This window comes from Bos indicus, chromosome 4, assembly GCF_029378745.1.
Source record: "Bos indicus isolate NIAB-ARS_2022 breed Sahiwal x Tharparkar chromosome 4, NIAB-ARS_B.indTharparkar_mat_pri_1.0, whole genome shotgun sequence".
NCBI classification, from domain to species: Eukaryota; Metazoa; Chordata; class Mammalia; order Artiodactyla; family Bovidae; genus Bos; species Bos indicus.
The window spans coordinates 32827430-32846412 of NC_091763.1; the positions used below are offsets into that span (position 1 = coordinate 32827430).

Consider the following 18983-nt stretch of genomic DNA (forward strand, 5'->3'; position numbering starts at 1 on the left):
ATATTATCCATACTATTTACATATATGTAGACAAAAGCTTTTCTACTATGCCAAAAAAGGCTTGAGAAAGAACATCAAAAAAAGAGAGAGATGGAGAAATTGGAAAAGATAAACTAAATGAAATGCCAGCACTGAGTAAGAAATAGAAAATGAAACAAACTGAATAAAATTAAAGATTATACAGTCCAGTGGTTTTGAAACATGGTTGCTTAAAAAAAAAAAAGAAAAGAAAAGAAACATATCTGGAACTCTGGAGGAAAAAAGCAATACCTGAGCATTGGTATTTTTCAAAAAATTCCAAGATAATTCTAATATGCATCTTGATTTTAAAAAGTGATTACAGGTATTTCTATTAAATAGTAGTTTTGATGATTTTTTTTTTAACTATCAAATTTTGAGAATTCCTTATATATTAGATAAAGACTAATCCTTTGTCAGATATACGACTTGCATGTTACTTTTTTCCCAGCTTTTAGCTTGTTTTTTCATCTCCTTTACATGGTTTTCACAGAGTAAGAGTTCCCGCTTTGGGGGGAAAGCAGATAAAGTCTTCTTTCTTCTAGGGGAGGTTGTATAAAATTGGTGTCAATTCCTCTTTAAATGTCCAGTAAATTTTTCCAGTAGAAGTTGCCTGTGCCTGGAGAATTCTTTTTCAGGAGCTCAGAACTTACAGAATAGATTTCTTTAACCACTATTTCATCTTAGTTGTTCTGGATATCACAATATTCATAGGTGACATAAAAATCTACTGGTATCAACATTTTACCACTTATAATTCTGGGTTCAATCACCAAATATGATTTAGAAATCTCCTGGGAAAAGAGAGGCCCAAATTCCTGCTCTTTCTGTTGTTCCTTTTCCCTTCCTGATGCTCCAATATGCCTTGTATCACTTTCCTTCTGTTTGAAGAATTTCATTTAGCCAGTTTTTAATAGGAGGTATGCTAATGGAAAGTTCCTCTATAGTCTTCCATGATCTGGGAATGTTTTTATCTCCCCCATCATTCCTAAAAAATACTTTAACCAAGTATCCACAGTTGACAGGTCTTTTCTTTAAGCACTTGAAAAATAATTTGCCACTTCTTTCTGGTCTTTATGGTTTCAGATAAGAAATATATTGTCATTCAAATTGGTGTTCCCTGTAGGTAATGTGCTGTTCATCTTTAGCCAATTTCAACTTTTCTCTTTGTCTTTAGTTTTCAATGATTTAACTATGATGTGCTTTAGCATGGATTTCTTTGGGTTTATCCTGTTTGAGGTTAGGTTAGCTTCTCGGACCTGAAGATTTGTCTTTCACAAACCTTGCACATTCTCAGCAATTATTTCTTCCAATATTCCTTTAGCCTCACTTCTCTCCTTTCTTTTGGGACTCTGGTGGTCACAAATGTTCTATATCGTACTACTGTCCCACAGGTCCCTGAGGCTCTTTTCATTTTCTGTTTCGTGCTGGGCGACTTGTATTGTTCTATTTCCAGTCCACTGACTCTATCCCGTCCTCTCCACTCAACAAGAGTAGCCCCTCCATCGTGACTTCTGTTCTACGGCTGTACCTTTCAGTTATCTAATTCCATTCTGTCCTTTTTTCTTAATTTCTTTTTCACTGCTGATATTTTCTATTTCCTTTTGTTTTAGGATAATTTGTAATTGATTAGTGAAGCATTTTTCTGGTGACTATTCCAAAATCCATGCCAAACAATACTGACATAGGAATTGTATCAGCACTTGTCAGTTAAGTGTTTTTTTCTCATTCAAGTTGTGATTTTCGTGGTATGACAAGTGGTCTTTTTTTAACTATATTCTGGGCGTGGTGTCTATTATGTTAGGAGACTCTGGGTCCTATTTAAAGTCTTTTATTTTAGCAAGCTGTTACCCTTTGGGGATTTAGCATATAATTCTTAACCTACTAGAGAAGGAAATGGCAACCCACTCCAGTATTCTTGCCTGGAGAATCCCATGGACAGAGGAGCCTGGTAGGCTACACTCCACGGGGTCGCAAAGAATGGGACAGGACTGAGCGACTTCACTTTCACTTTCACTTTCTTAACCTACTTCTGTGAGTTATGGGCCAAGCAGCAGTTTTACATTCAGAGTGTTTGTGGTATTACTTTCGTCAGCATGGTTTGTCTGCAGTTGCTGGGGCCTCTGCTTCTGCTACCTGAGGGAGTGAAAGTGTTCTTAAGGTTGGACCACCTCAGTAGGAGTAGGATATGGTAGTTTTCCCTCCCTTTGCCCCCTAGCGGACCCAGTATCTCTGGGCGGGGTTAGAGAATTGCATGCAAAGATCAAAAGAGGCTTTCTGGAGTAGGAAGCTTGCTGGGGCCAAGCCTCTTCCTGGTCTGCCTTCTTGCCCTGGTGCCTCTGAGTTACAGAAGAGAGCCTCAGAACCACAAGGACAAAGCAGCTTCCTCCACCAGGCCTCATTTCTTTTTTAGTAAGACTGACAATCAGACCATTAACCTAGATGTCCATCAGCAGACGAATGGATAAGAAAGCTGCGGTACATATACACAATGGAATATTACTCAGCTATTACAAAGAATACATTTGAATCAGTTCTAATGAGGTGGATGAAACTGGAGCCTATTATACAGAGTGAGGTAAGCCAGAAAGAAAAACACCAATACAGTGTACTAATGCATATATATGGAATTTAGAAAGATGGTAACTATAACACTGTATGTGAGACTGCAAAAGAGACACAGATGTATAGAACAGTCTTTTGGACTCTGTGGGAGAGGGAGAGGGTGGGATGATTTGGAAGGATGGCATTGAAACATGTATATTATCATATGTGAAATGAATCGCCAGTCCAGGTTCAATGTATGATACAGGGAGCTCGGGGCTGGTGCACTGGGATGACCCAGAGGGATGGTATGGGGAGGGAGGTGGGAGGGGGGCTCAGGATGGGGAGGGAACACATGTACACTCGTGGCGGATTCATGTCAATGTACGACAAAACCAAACAATATTGTAAAGTAATTAGCCTCCAATTAAAATAAATAAATTTATATTAAAAATTTTTTTAAAGAAAATATTAAATAGTATCTGAAGTAATGCACAATTAATTATCAAAAGATTAACTTACTGCTTTTCCCCCTAACTTAACTAGAACAAACATCAATATATTTTAGAACAGTTTTTCAGCAAATACTGATATGAAGAATCTGCCACCTGACTTGCCTAAATACTAGTAAACAGAAAAATCAATTAACACAAAGGCTTTTGCCAAATATTTCAACAGAGATGCAGTTTAGCCACCAAGAACACCATTCAAACATTGTGTTAATCTGAACAATAAATTAATAAGAGTTCTCAGAACTTCAATTTCTTCCTCTGTTAAATGAGATAATGTCTAAACTTTACAACATGTATTTCATGCCTTTGAAGAAGAAGATAATATGATGGAACGAGGGGGAAAATATTCTGTAATATTCTACAAACTTCTAGTTCACATGTAGAAAATATTATAGCTAAATATTGCAAAAAGTGTAACTAACATTTACTAATTTGGGGGGAGATTAAGATATGTTGTTATTTTATACTCTGAAATTTCCTGGGATTTTTTAACCTAAAAAAAGTGGAATCTGGGTAACAAGGTCCTACTGTATAGCACAGGAAATGGTATTCAATAGCCTGTGATAAACCATAATGGAAAAGAATATGAAAAATAATGTATATATATGTATATCTGCATTACTTTGCTGAGCAGCAGAAATTAACACAACACTGTAAACTAACTGCATGTCAACAAATTTTTTTAAAAAAGAGAAAAAATATGTATTTCCCTGACACAGTAGATACTTTAAAAAATGGCAGTTACCATTTATAACAGAAAACAATATCCATCCCACAGGGTTAAATTTTTTAATTTCTTAATACAGCCTGATTTGTTTTGTGTTAGGCTTCGGTTTGCTTGGCCCTCCGTTATTCTACATCCTTTTGCCATGTGAATGTGTAGTGCTGTCTCTCATTTCTCTTTTTCTCTAAGAAACTACATACCAGGCCAATCTCTCCATGGCCACCTACACTTACAGGAAATCAATTTAGAATGAACACCACACCCAGTCTCAAGAGAAAGGCCTCCCTGCGGAGGTGGGGAGGGCCATTTGCATTGCTTTGCTTTCGTGACAAAGAGGGAACCACAGACCTCAGAGGTACATGCATAAGGGGCTAGAAAAAACCTCTTTTTAAAAAACTGTCTTCACACCAATGGACTTAAGTATGTATAAACACAAAGCCATTTATAATGCTGACAAAACTGTTCTGCCAACAAAATAAATAAAATCTACAAAAACACTGACATCAGTAATGGTAACTGAGTGGGACTTACGTGTTAGTCACTGAACTTGAAGCTCTACTTGTGAACAGGGAACTATCTACCGAGAACACAGCTCTCTGAGAGTCGAGCATGCCTTTTGCATGAAGGCAGAGAAGGAGATGGGAGAGCTCCATCTTTCCCTTCCCCCAGTAACAGCACAGAGTCTGGGTGGGGACAACTCAGTGAGCTCACAACTGCCTATTCCCACTGATTGTGAACAGATTTAACACCAAGATTTATCAGAAGATTTAACGTCATCGTCAGTGTCAGGGTCATCAATGTAACAAAAACAGCCTTCTACTGGAGGAGTTGTGGAGTGTTTTTTGAGGGTGGAGACAGTTTAATAGCCTGGATTCATAGGCTTCACACCTACCTTTGCCCAGACAGCAGCTGACAGGCCAAGAACAGGACTGATGGCCAGAATCACAAGGGTGAGCTTCCAACCTTCTGTAAATCCTATTATAAAACCGGTGAAGAATGTTGCCATTGCCTGAAAGAACATTCCGATTTTGTCACCAATTCCTTCATTAATTTTGGAGATGTCACTGAAAGAACAGTGTTAGAAATAAACATCAGGATTATGAACACCAGAACTTTTTTCCTGAAGCTAGTTGAGTGTTTGTTTGTTTGTCTCAGTGTGGGGTAAATCAGTTTACATCTAGGATTTTGCTCAGGAACATCCCCAGCAAGTATCATGTCACCGCCCTAATGCTCACTCCCACAAGATGTCTTGGGTCTGGCAAGTCCAACCCCTCATTCACTACCAGTCATGCGGGACCTCTTCATGCCCTGTCAGGGTTCTGGGAACGAAAAGACGCATGAGGCACGATCAAGACTCAGAAGGACTTTAGTTTCAGAATTACTTTCAGATTTTATGACCTCACTTCCATTTTAAAAGAATAAGAAGCACACATCAGAGTTCAACACACACCCAGGTACTTACTTTGTGAGGCGGGTGTTAAGTTCTCCGTCATGCACGTCAAACCAGCCTATCTCCTGTTGCATGATGGCATGAAAAAACTGTTTTCTGATTCTGTGTACTTGTCTTCCAGCGGCCAGACACCAGAACGAGACCTGGATGTAAGCGGCAATAAGCACGCCAGCGCCAATTCCAGAGTAATAGTAGGCGTACCTGAAAAGCAACAAGAAAGCTGCACACACGCCACTTTCTCATCCATGCACTGTCCCCAGCAGACCACCCGCCCTGCCTTTCAGTCATCTGGCAATCTTGCCCTCCTTCAAAGCAGAGCTGATGGTCAGCATCCAACTACGGCCACCCTGGTAGAATGTCGTGGTGAAGAGTGTGCTTACTGTTTTGGCTCAAATCCCAGTTCTTAACTGCTATACAGGCTGACTTCACCTTTCCAAGTCCCAGTTTTCTAACTGGCAAAATGGAGATAAGAACTGTAACACAGTGGGACTTCCCTGCGGTCCAGCTTAAGACTCCATGCTTTCATTGCCAAGGGCATGGGTTCAATCCCTGATTGGGGAACTAAGATCCCGTATGCCTCGTACCATGGCCAAGAAAAAGAACTGTGACACAGTAATATATAAAAACACTTGCCTCTGTGCCTGGCACGCAATTAGCATGGAGAGAACGCCAGTTATTGTGAAAGACGTGAGTGGTGCCTAAAAGCATCACAGCATTAGGTGAGGTCTACCAGTGTCATCCGCACACCTGGATTACCCCGGTATCAGCTGATGAACACTGGGATGGTTTCTGCACACTGGGGAATGGAAAGAAGGGACAGAACTTGCCAGAAAGTGAAACCAAGAGACGGAGATGGTCACCTGACCTTTTGGGTTATTAATCTGCCAAGAGACAACTGAGAACAAAAAATGTTTTTATACCATCTGCCCAACTGGCCATCATGAGTTATCCTGAAATGCTTAATGAACCAAGTAGCAGGCCCCTAGTTTAAATTCTAATGATAAAAAGAATGAGCATCTTCTAAAACCAGACCCTTGATCAACTAGAAATGCCAAATTTGTATTTCCTTATCTGAGTCTTCATACAGAAAAAAGTGAACAACTCATGTGCTTCACTAAGCAATTACTTTTTAGGTAAAAACAAACATTCAAAAATGAAATACAGGATTCCAATATTCCCACTTTTAAAAATTCACAACTTGCCACCCTCAAAGAAAAAACTTGTATGAATCATGCAAAAACTATAAAAATGGTGATGTAATAATCAGATAGTTGCTGATGTCAATGCTCAGCCTGATGTAAACGTTATCTTCCCCAATTATACCCGGTAATGTACAAAGTATTTATCAGGGAAGATAGAATTAGAATACTAAATTTTAGTTAATAGATAACTCAGTATTTATTATCCAAGTGTTAATGATGCAGCAAGAGATAGCTAAAAAGATGCCTCATTTAACAAGTGGAACGTGTGCTTTGAAAATGAGCTAAAATATTGTAAGCCACCAGTCTACGTTTACTCAGGAAAAAATACCTGTATTTAAGCATTTATAAGATGATTACCAGCTCCCCGGGCGGTTCAAATGGTAAAGAATCCACCTGCTATGCGGGAGACCTGGGTTCGATCCCTGGGTTGGGAAGATTCCCTGGAGAAGCTAACAGCTACCCACTCCAGTGTTCTGGCCTGGAGAATTCCATGGACAGAGGAGCCTGGCAGGTTACAGCCCATGGGGTCACAAAGAGTTGGACATGACTGAGAAACTTTCACTTTCAAGATGGTTATAAGACACTGTTTTTCATCAATATTAAAAAAGTGCCTCTCCATAAGAGTATCTGGAGGTGTTTGCTTCTCAACTTTCAAAATATGGTCAAATATGTCCATTTTCTTCAAACCTTCTAGAGTAGGATTAGGATTAGGATTACAGGATAATGTGCAATCATTTTCTTGTGAATCACCAACTCATACCTTTGGACATGTTTTATAAGCTGTTCTGAGAGCAAACTTCAAGGTAAGTAAATCATTAATGAAAGCTTCCAAAGTGAATTAAGGTTAAAAGGGCTATATTTATTCTGAATGCCTTGTTTCCTTGTTCAGAATAAGATGCTATATTTTAAAAAATCCTGTTAACTGATCTCATTATATCATGACTAAAGCCAGCCAAGAAGGAAACTAATAATACAAAGCCATTGCAAATAATGTGATTCTTAACTGCATTTTAAACAAGCTCACTTTGAACCCCTCTAATTTCCCTGCAGATGATATTCTATATTTACCAACGCATACATCAGTCTGATCCAGGCTCAGCCTTCACCTTAGAGTGTCTTATGCAGCAAATTCTTTTAAGAAAAAAACCTACATTGTATCCTCCTAAAAAACGAACAATGATGTTGCTCCCCTCCAAACTTGGAATCTTTATTATAATAGTGCAAAAATTTTAACCGTATTACAATTGGATTAAGACAGAAAGACTTAACAATAGTAGAAAAATGTCTACTTACGTGGTCATTTCCTTCTCCAGCTTCTTGCCATACTCTGTTCCGTCTATAGTACTAGTTCACCTCAAAACAAACATACCCTGTTATGTCTCTTTATTTTCCATTAAAAATATGCATATAAATAGAACTTCCTCCACAGTCCAGTATTAATAATCTGCCTTCCAATGCAGGGGACGTGGGTTCAATCCCTGGTCAAGGAAGTAAGATCCCATATGCTGTGCATGACAACTAAGCCCTCACGCTCTGGAGCAGGCATGCCACAACTGGAGAAGACCATGTGCCCCAACAGGAAAAGCCCACGCACCCCCCAAAAAAATCCCACATGCCGCAACTAAGACCTGACACAGACAAATGAGGAAATTTCAAAAAGATAAGCAAAAAAAAATGAATCAAACTTGTCTCACTTACCAACTTACACAAAAATAGGTCGAACTAATTTAATTGTAATTATCTATGAGCATCAGGGCATCTGTGCAAATCCTTTACTACTGGCTGTATGCAACCACACACACACTAAGTTCAGTGAAGCTTATTTGCAAGAAGAAAGCTGCATTGATTAAGGAGTCTGTCAGGAGAGATACTAGTGTCCTTGGATTAAAATGTTTTATGAAATACCACTCCAAGAGGACATGGAGAAAAATATTTTCTGTGGGCTTTGTCCTGATAAATATCAGTGCAGACTTGACCCTAAACCACTTAGTATTTCAAACTGAACACCACATTTCTTCAGTTTTTATTTTAAAAACGTAAGATACAAAGAAGAATGTAATAAACACCAGTGAGCTCATTATGCAGTGTTAGCAAATGTTAACATTTTAGGACAAGGTACATTAAAACTCTAACACCTCCCTCCACACACACACACACACACACACACACACACACACACACACGCGCGCGCATGCGCTAGCCACTGTTCATATTCTGGTGTGAATTTTTTTTCAGATTTTATTTTCTATATGCAAGTATACACAGACATGCTCATTTCAAAAGACAGAATCACAGTTTACATTCAGTGGCCAATTTTCCATGTCAGTACATGTGTATATGGGGCCTCCCCGGTGGCTCAGTTAGTGAATATGTCTGCAATGTGGGAGACCTGTGTTTGATCCCTAAGTTGGGAAGATCCCCTGGAGAAGGGAATGGCTACCCACTCCAGTATTCTGGTCTGGAGAATTTCATGGAAAGAGGAGACTGGCAGGCTATAGACCGTGGGGGGTCACAAAGAGTCAGACACGACTGAGTGACTTTCACATGTGTGTATATGTGTATCTTTGTTTTTTCAAAGTTTCATCTATTTCAGTTGCTTCCAGTCTTACTGTTACATGCAATGCCGCATTAAACATATCTGTCCACATACATTATATATGGTGAATATTTTTGTAGGATACATTATCATAATCAAGATGGCCGGATCAATGCGGGGAGCATGCCTTAAATCTTGTAGTCATTTCAAAAGTTACGATGCAACCTAAGAGGGCCTAGTTCAGGTGAGTGTGCTCTTGACAGGTATGGGAAAGAAGAGGAAAAGTTTTTCTGGAAAAGAGAACAACACTGCATGTGTGAAGAATGAGTAAGCTGCTTTGGCAGGAGTATGGGTGTGTTGTGTGGAAGGAAGGAGGTAGATACATGGTTGAAAAGATCATCTAAGCTCCCTAGGTATGGTATATAAAAACTAGTAGACATTATGTGTATATGAGTGTACATGTATATATATGTACATGTATATGTGTGTATATATTTACCTATATATACTTTTCTTCAGATTCTCCAACAGATTGAATAGAGTTCCCTGTGCTACACAGTAGATCCTTGTTGGTTATCTATTTTATATCCAGTAGTGCATTCATGATAATCCCAACCTCCTAATTAATCCCTCCCCAAACAAGAAAAGTCAAATATTTAAGTGTAGCTTTTATTTTAATAAAATACTTGCTTAGATTCTTGACCACTTTCTCCTCTGGCTTCCAGCACCTCATCCTCCTCGTCCTCCCATAACTCTGATCCCTCTCTCTTAGTCTTATCCACCAGTTCCTCATGCCCTCTCCTCCCTCCATGCTGCTGCCTCTGAGAATTTTACACTCACTCCCAGGGTGGCCTCTACCACTTGGGCAGCTTCAGTGACTCCTGCATCTGTCTGGGAGCCACTCAAATCCTCTCCTTCCTCACAGCCAAGAGGTCCCCATCACCTCTTACATCTGCTCTAACAAGAGCCTCCTAACTGGCTTTTCTAATCCCATCAAGTCTTTATCTTGCCACCAGATCTTCTTTTTGGGAACAAAAATATAATTATATTGCCTCTGTTAATAACCTTAAATGACAGTCCACTGGATAAAGGACAAAGTCCAAGAGCCATACATGCCCTATTAATTCCTTTACAATCTTACCACAATAAGCCACACAATGACTTTCCAGATTTTTTTTTATCCCCACCCTTTCTCCTCATCCCAGTAGCTAGGGCACTGTGCAGCCACCATCTGGGGTTGGGGGTAGGGGGCGAGGATACCACAGCATAAAAGGAAACAGAGCCCAGGTCTGCTTGATCATCACATTCCTGAAGCCTTTGCCCTTGGGATTGGAGAGGAAACAGGGCATGACAAAAGATGCTGCTTCAATTTCATGAGACTAAGCTCTATCCTTTCAGATGAAAAGCTACTGTCCACATACTGAGATGAGATGGAGGGGAGAAGTGCTGACAGCTTTCCTCCTCTAAGCCTTTCTTCATTCTCCTCTCTCTACCTGGACTGCCTTTTCCTAGTCTTTCTCCTGGAAAAGACTGGTCCTTCACGCATGAGCTCAGTATGACCTCTTCCTAAGTGGCTTATCTCCAGCAGGGTGACTCACAGGGTCCCAGAGTAACTGACACACGATTCAGCTGACTAAGTCAACCCTAGAACAGACACGCCATGGTTCATACCCATCTCCTCCTGCCGTTTCCACGGGTGTGAGCGCCTGAGAACACGACTGTGTCATTTACCTTTGTATCCTTGGTGCACAGCCTGCTGCTCTGTCTGCTGTACCTGCACCTGTTCAAAAGACGTTCAAGGATTTCACAGAGCCAGCAACACGCAGACCATTTGTAAGAATATGCCAACAATCATTCTGTTTCGTACATGTGTCTTGCATATTGTGGGGTTAAACAGAGATACAGCAGACCACCACCTTACTACCTGGGGTAAGGAAGGCCTTTTCTAAAACCAAGCAAGACCGCAAAGAAACCTGCCACTGAACAGGCTTCTGCCTGCAGTGCAGGAGACTCAGGTTCAGTTCCTGGGTCAGGAAGTTCCCCTGGAGAAGGAAATGGCAACCCACTCCAAAATTCTTGTCTGGGAAATCCCATGGACAAAGGAGCCTGGCGGGCTACAGTCCATGGGATTAGAGTTACAAGAGTCAGACACGACTTAATGACTAAACCACCAAACAGTGTCCAGCACCACAACTAAAGACTTCATACCATTTTGGAATCACATTTAATTACATTTTTGTCTGACCCAAATATCTCAATAAGTTTAGTAGTTTTAACTACTGAACTCTTAATAACAGTGTAAAGACAAGTATGTGACATGGATACATCTGTGATTTCCTAACTGGTAAAATTAGATTATGTTATAAAGGGGTTTTCAAACCACTTTGCACAGCAGGCTCTGTTCTGGATACTCTGGACACAACTCAGAACGAGAGCGCCGCTTTTTCTAATCTCACTGGATTCTGTGCGAGTAGGAAACCCTTTCACTATCAGACCCCAAACTGCATGTGACAGGGTACCACTGCTGAAATAGTAAGACAGTTAACTTAAGACAGGAACTTTTTTCTGTTACACCTTTCTTCCCATTTGAGAAGCTGTAATAGCCTGGCAGGCTGCAGTCCATGGGGTTCGCAAAGAGTCAGACATGACTGTGCGACTGAACTGAACTGGATAAACAAGTGACTCAATAAATCAACAAAATAAGTGTACTAACTCATAAAAGGGAAATAAAGCAGTGATGCTACAGTAGCTTTGGAGTGGACTGGGGACGAAGGTCTTTCTGTGGGAGAAATGAATGATAAGAAGCTGGGGCAGGTTCTACACGGCCCCTAGCCAGGGAGGAAATGAGAGTGTTCATGGAACAGTGAGAAGGTCACTGTGGGTGGGCTGTACTCAGAAAGCAACAACCAATGAGACTGACGAGGCAGGAGGGGGACATTAGGTGGGCCAGGTAGGCCAATGGAAGACGGATTTATTCCAGGCTATGGAAAACCATCGAGGATAGATGTGACCTGTCATATGTCTGTAAGAGCTCATTCTTAGGGACTTCCATCGTGGTGCAGTGGCTAGGACTCAGCAATCCAATGCAGGAAGCCTGGGTTCAATCCCTGGCCAAGGAACTGGTTCTCACATGCAGCAACTAAGAGTCAGCATGTTGCAACTAAAATACAGAATGGCCAAACACATTTTTTCAAAAAAATATTTTAAAGCTCCTCCTGAGAGTGTGTGGAGAACTGGATACTAGTGGGCGCAGGTGAGTGGAAACACAGAGAGGAATTGGGAAGAAAAAGGATGACTCAGCACGGGCTGCAGCCAGGACAAATGTGGTGGCAACATATGCAGTGACTTCAGCACTGCTGCTGGGTGGTCAGAGAGACAGTTAGCAGAGGTCCTCCCCTCCACCACTTTCAACCAAGGAAGCCTCTCTGGAAGCTGATTTCCCCGGGCAGCATCTACGACAGACATCATTCACACAGCAGGATTCTCTGATCAAAGACATGAGGGAACCACTGCCTTCAGTGGCCTGTCAGGTCCGTTCTAGCCCAAGAATGCTGTGACTCAATTGTTCCCGTCATCTGTGCAGGGAGCTCCATCAGACACAAGCAAGAGGAACTTGGACCTTCTGCTTAGATGATCACTCCCCTCTGGCACTTGCCTGCCATTCAGAGTGGCTGGGCTCATCACAGGTGACCGAGGTGCCTCTGGGAGGCACAGTCACTCCTGGCCTGAACAGTGGTACCTTGGGGCTGCCCTGCCTGATACACTAATATGTAAGTCCACAGGATGGCATCTTAGGGAGAGAAAAGACCAAATGAAAAGTTGGGTTTGAAGTGTTTGCTTCCATTTTAGGCAGAATTTGAAACCACCAACAGAGTGGGGAAAATACCAGAATAAAAGGCAGGATTCCTGGCCCAGGAATTCAGCAATGCCCACTAGCAAGCAATTCCATTCTGGCCATGTTGGCTCAGCTTCCTGAGCACTGGTTTTTACATCTACAAAATTATGGGTTTGAGCCAGATGATTCTCTGGGCTCTTTTTCACCTATAAAATTCTGTGATTTGGTCTCTCACTTATTCATCTCCCTTCTTAAGCACCTAGAGTGGGTCAGGTATTATCTATTTTCATTTTTTGCTGCTTTTTATAATATTATACAGTTTACATTGTAACTAACCTAGTTTTTAAAAAAGCATCTCCCCCATAGTAACAAAAAAAATCTGACTATTCTACACTACCACTACTATTCCAGAAAAATTAGACGTATTTTAAGTTTTTACTCAAACTTAAAAAATAAACTGCCACACTAAACAATATACTGCAAAATACTTTGCCATTAGTTGGTATTTGATTTTTCCAGAAATTTATCTCTAAGAATTTTTGCAAAGAAATAGTTGAGAGCAGAGGAAATCCTTGAGCAAATAAAAAAAAACACCATCATGGAAATTTTTACGAAGTACTTAGAACTGAAATATCAGCTATCATTCTAGTCGAAGCACACTCATCACGCTGGCCTTGACGACACTGACGGCAGTGTTTTCTATCTTTTCAACACCAAGGACACACACCCAAGATCTGCATATTCTTTATATGTTCATAGTTTAAGCAGCAGAATATGGACATTATTTTGATTACTGGCATTTCACAAATACTTTTCATGTTCCTCATATGAGTTTTAGTGAGGTAAGAGTAGAAATGGTAAAAGATAAATAGAAAAGTAAGTTATTTCTACCTTTTTTTCCCTTTTTCCCTGAATTATTAACTTGTCTTATAAGTTGAGTGTCTCCTTTTCTCCCTTCCTCAGCCCACAGTCTGGTAGGAGACTAAACAGAACCAACCAAGATATAGTTATGGAGAAAAAGAAAAGTCATCCACGTACCATCAATTGAACCCCTAGAGACAAATAATCAAGAGTTTATTTTCAGGGTACCTCTGGGTGACACTCACACCATGAGACATGGCAGATCTCCCCCAGTACTTTCATTTCTGGATTAACATGTAATCCTCACTGTCTTCCTTTCTGGGTCTCCCTCTGTCTACCTGATTCCTTGGACTTGGGGCTGGTCTGCATGGGTTCAAATAGCGAGTAACTCTATAACCTTAGTCAATTAAATATACTCAATCCTCTGAGCCCTGGTTTCCTCATCTGTAATGTATAGATAATAACAGTATCAACCTCATGCCCATGAAGAAATAAAGGCGTTAATACACACAAAGCACTAAGAAGAGTGCCCAGAAGATATTAAATGCCCAATGAATCTTGGCCCAGGAGATTTATCATCCCTTCAACTCAAATGATGCCAAATCTCTAGGCCTACTCTTTGTGCCAAGATTCAGTCTCTTACCTTCAACTGCCTGGATATCGTTTACACTTGTCCCCAACCTGTCACCTTTAACACAACATGTCTAAAAATGACAATCACCTTTACTCAGGCTCATTTTCCGGCAGTGCATAGTCTTATGAGGAAGATGAGAACTCACAGAAGACTACAGAACTTCAGCACTGGTGAAGCTCTGTCCACACAAGTGGACCAGAGTTCGCAAGGCCCAACTCAATAGAGATTTTAAAGCAAAGGCAAAATCTAACAAGATGGAGATACAAGGGAGTAGGATATCAGGATATCAGGTCCACAACAAAAAGATGATTAGAGAAAGGTGTTACAAGAAGGAAAGATGATAATGGGTCTATTACAGCAGCAGAGAAGGACATGTTCACTCAAAAGTTTTTATGACTATCTAGTTAAAGCCTACGTTTTTTGTAAAACTCCCAGACTTTCAAGAGCCTTAGCAAATCCAAGCTTCCTTAAGCAAGGAATACTTCCTGTCCAACAAGGAGGCTCTGGTACCTAGTCTGCCCCCATGAAGAGGTCACGAGGTTCTACCTGGAGAAGGACAAGAAGAAAGGTCTGAGAGTGTCTGGGGTTCCAAAAGGCTGATTCTCCCACCAGAAGCATCAGAAAGCTTTCTTGCCTTCGTCTCCAGGACCAACATCAAAACCTTTGAAATCCTTCCCGTCCAGGCAAACTTCAGGACATTTGGAAGTCTGAATCTGCAAACAGGTTTATAACAGAATACTGACTGTCCTTGGGTAAAAATTACTGTAGAGATAAATCATAAAGACACAGAAGGATGTATGACAGGGGAGAGGCAATCAGGAGTAGTGGTGAGAGAAGGGTATTAGCTTTGTTTTTTATTTAACATTTGTTTTTAAATGTTTTCACTTGTTACACAGAACATGTCTACTTTGTGCATGAGAAAGATACCAACTGACCAAACTTGGTTATCACCTCCTCCTGGAAGCCTCCCATGATTCCTAAATGGAGCCAAACACCTATCCTTCCCTTCCCAAGTATTTTGTGTATCTCTGTATCACAGCACTACTCACATCCACTGCATTGGTTGGCTCCCTGTCCATTCCACCCATTATACCAAGTTTCCTGGGGGCTGGAAATGCTTCTTTAGGACACATACTATTGCTGGTACATAGAGCACTTGGTCAACTTTTTAAAAAATGCACGAGAGCTGTGAGCTAAGTTTTATTTTAGGCAAAATGAGGGTTATAGTCTGGGAGATAGCACCTCATATAGCTCTGAGAAACTGCTCCAAACAAGTGGCGAGGGAAGGACAGTATATATTCAATTTTGATAAAGGGGGAGTTCACGCAATTAAGCACTTATCTTTGCAAAGGTTTTCTGCTAGTCAAGAGAAACTAATGTCCCCATAAAGGAAATAAGTGCTTTTCTAGATATGAGGAGATGCAAGAACTGGCCTCCTAAGATCCAATCCTGAAAACATCTATCTGAAGACCTGTTCTGCCAGTTCTCCAGAGCACAGAGTGCCTCATTTCTAATCCCCATCCTAAACTCCCCTAAAGGAAGTAGCCATAAATAGTATAATAATGTCTGTGGCTTCCATGAAAGCAGCCATAGATAATATGCAAACAAGTGGGCATGTCTGTGTTCCACTAAAACTTTATGTACAGATACTGAAATTTCAATTTCAAATTATTTTATAATGTGTCACAAAATATTTTTCTTTCATTTTTTCCCAGTGATTTAAAAATGCAAAAATCATTCTACGCTCACAGATGGCGTAAAAAGAGGCAATAGGCCAGATATGGCCCACGGGCCATAGTTTGAGGCCCTTGCCTTCCCTGAAGGGCATGGCTAGCAGTCCATAGTTACTAAGGAAACGCACCTGAGAAGGACGGCTTCACATTCATAACAGGTACTGAGTGACTTGCAGTCTGCCTTTCAACAACTATAAAAACTGAGTTAGTATCACAGAGTTCTGAAAAGATGAAAGGAGATAAGGAGCCATATCATTGCAAGTTATGTAGGTTCATTTGTGAGGAGCATGGAAGCATGAGCTTCTTGTTGATAATTATTACAAATATTAACAATTATTGAGCACTTTTTTTATGACTAATCCCTCTTCTGTGAGTCTTAAGTGAGGAATCCATTTAATTCTCACAATCATTCTATGAAGTAGGTTCTACCGCTATCTAACTGTTCCAAAGATGAGGAGATTAAGGTATGAAAATAATCCCCCAATCGTCTTAACTAAAAAGTGACAAAGGTGGAGTTTCAGAGCCAGGCGTCCTACGCTCCAGAGCCAGCACTGTAACTACTGAATACAGCATCTCTTCAGAAGGTAGCAGAGACAGAGACCAAACGTCCAAATAGTTCTCTAGGTTTCCCCAAGACTGGAAGAGGGAGCTGAACGGGAAGGACTGGCAAGGAATGCAACATGAACTACCTCCCCAGGTGGAAACTCCGTGATCCGGACATCTATGACGATGCGTGCCGAGGAGGAGCAAGTCTCCACAGCCGGACCATTGTGAGAACTTACTACGCTACTAGGTAACTAGGTCAGGTTACTGTCCGTCTCACACGTAAATACGGACCAGGCAAAGCCAAGACACAGCAATGGTTCAGACTCCTACTTAAAGAGCTCGATTATTTTCTTATGAAAGTAAGGGCCGAGTAATTTTTCAGTGATCAAGATAAAATGTATGTAAATGTTAATGCAGTTTAAAAAAAAGACCAGTTGAACACACATCCCAATGTTCATAGCAGCATTATTTGCAGTTGCCCAAGATATGGAAGCAACCTAAGTGTCCACTGACAGATAAATGGTTAAAGATGTGGTGTATATATACATATACAATAGACCACTACTGAGCCACAAAAAAGAACAAAATTTTGGCACTGGCAGCACCATGTGTGAACTTCTACAGCATCATGCTAAGTGAAATAAGTCAAAAACAAAGACAAATACTGTATGATATTATCAATCATATGTGGAACCTAAAAAAAACCCAACAAACTAGTGAACATAATGAGAGACACAGACTCACAGATACAAAGAACAAACCAGGGTCAGCAGTGGAGAGGGGGGAGCGCAGCGGAGGGGCAGCACAGGGCCTGGAGGGGAAGGTACAAAACTGCTGGGTATAAGACGGGCTACAAGGGATGTACTGTACAACACAAGGACTCCAGTCCGCACTTTATAATAACTGGAAACGGAAAACAACCTCTAAACATTATACACAATAAACTTATACAAAACATTTTTAAAAATAAAGTTTGAAAAAGACCGATCCACACAGCTCAAGGTGCGTTTCCTGTGGCCCATGTGAGCTCAGCTCTGCTAGCTGCAGGGAGCCATGTGATAGTCCACTCTTCCCAGACTGGGCCAACCTTCAACAGCTGCGTTAACAGCCCGGTATTTCCTGACTAACACAGCTGGGTTCAGTACTGGCCCTCCATGGAGTACATGCAGGTATACAGGGGGGTAAGTAGAAACCTCCCACAGTTAGATCAATGTGTGTGTGTCTGGACTGAATTAAAAAATGAGTAAGATCAAAATGGGTCACAGATGTACATATAAAGTCGGCTGAGCTACCACAGAGCACTGAAAGATTCTTGCATTGTAAGGTGGTAACACAACTCCAAAGAATATTGCTAAATTACAGCATGCATGGGAACCAATGAACACAGAAAACCTTAAACATTTCCTTTTGCTGACTGGTGTGAAAGAAAGGTGCCAGTCCAAATGCGGTGCAACATCTTCTGGCCGGTCCTCTTGAAGGGGCTTAACAAACACATGAGAATTTTACAGAACTCAGACACACAGTAAGATTCTCTAGCCAAACTCATTACCGGCATTCACATAATTTGAAGCAGTCCTGCCGCAGGGTAAAGAACGTGCTCTTCAGCATCACACACACACACAAAGTTCCTAGGATCCACAGACAGGTATCAGAGGATCCATAAAGACCCCCAAATTGCATGCACATCTGCGTGCATATTTCTGGGGGAAAGGATTCACAGCAATCATCAGAGACTTAAGGTCCTGAAAAATCTATGTCACTAAATCCTGGAGTGCACAAAAGGCCTCTTCAAGGTTTCCATGACTTGAGTGCACATCAGGCTGTAAGTCTCTGTGCGGTTTAGTCGAAATCAATGTACACTTGACCAAAGGTGGTTTGGGAGCTCACAGTTATGAGCCAGTTTCTCCTCAATCAAGTTCAAGGATGTGAAAGTGTGTGACACCCTAGTCCACTCACTTTCTCACTCTGCTAAGAAACTTGTTTTGGTTTTTTTTTGGTGATGCCATGCAGTTTAGGAGATTTTTTTTAGTTTCCTGACCAAGGATTAAATCTGGGCCCTCAGCACAGAGAGTGTGGAGTCCTAACCACTAGATGGCCAGGGAATTCCTAGAACTTAATTTAGGTTTCCTTTCTTGATCAGCCAAATGTCTTGCTTCCTATTTGACTGAGAAGACAAGTTCTACAAGTCCTCATGTCCAAGTATACCAACCTTTGAGCACTAACATTCAAATACTCTGTCTTTTCACCCGTTATTGTTGGTGAACTATTCATGCCTGTACTTGAAATAAGTATTTCCCCTTAAGCATAAGTTTCCTTCCTTTCTCAAGGACAGCACTCAAACGAATCTCTCTGTCTCTCCCAAAGCATCACTTTCTCTTCTATCTTGGA

General features: G+C 41.0%; 2 protein-coding genes across 2 annotated transcripts in view; both read right to left on the reverse strand.

The window, feature by feature from the left end:
• The window catches only part of LOC139182682 (ATP-dependent translocase ABCB1-like), a 71025-nt gene extending 63226 nt beyond the window's left edge, over positions 1-7799 (reverse strand). Inside the window, 3 exon segments of the mRNA XM_070787610.1 lie at positions 4691-4862; positions 5261-5449; positions 7744-7799. Of these exon segments, the coding sequence (XP_070643711.1) occupies positions 4691-4862; positions 5261-5449; positions 7744-7751 (369 nt within the window). The 5' untranslated portion in view covers positions 7752-7799.
• LOC139182681 (ATP-dependent translocase ABCB1-like) overlaps positions 7741-18983 on the reverse strand; it is a 31896-nt gene continuing 20653 nt past the window's right edge. The window contains exon 5 of the mRNA XM_070787609.1: positions 7741-7803. Coding sequence (XP_070643710.1) covers positions 7787-7803 — 17 coding nt within the window. The 3' untranslated portion in view covers positions 7741-7786. The remainder of the gene's footprint in view (positions 7804-18983) is intronic.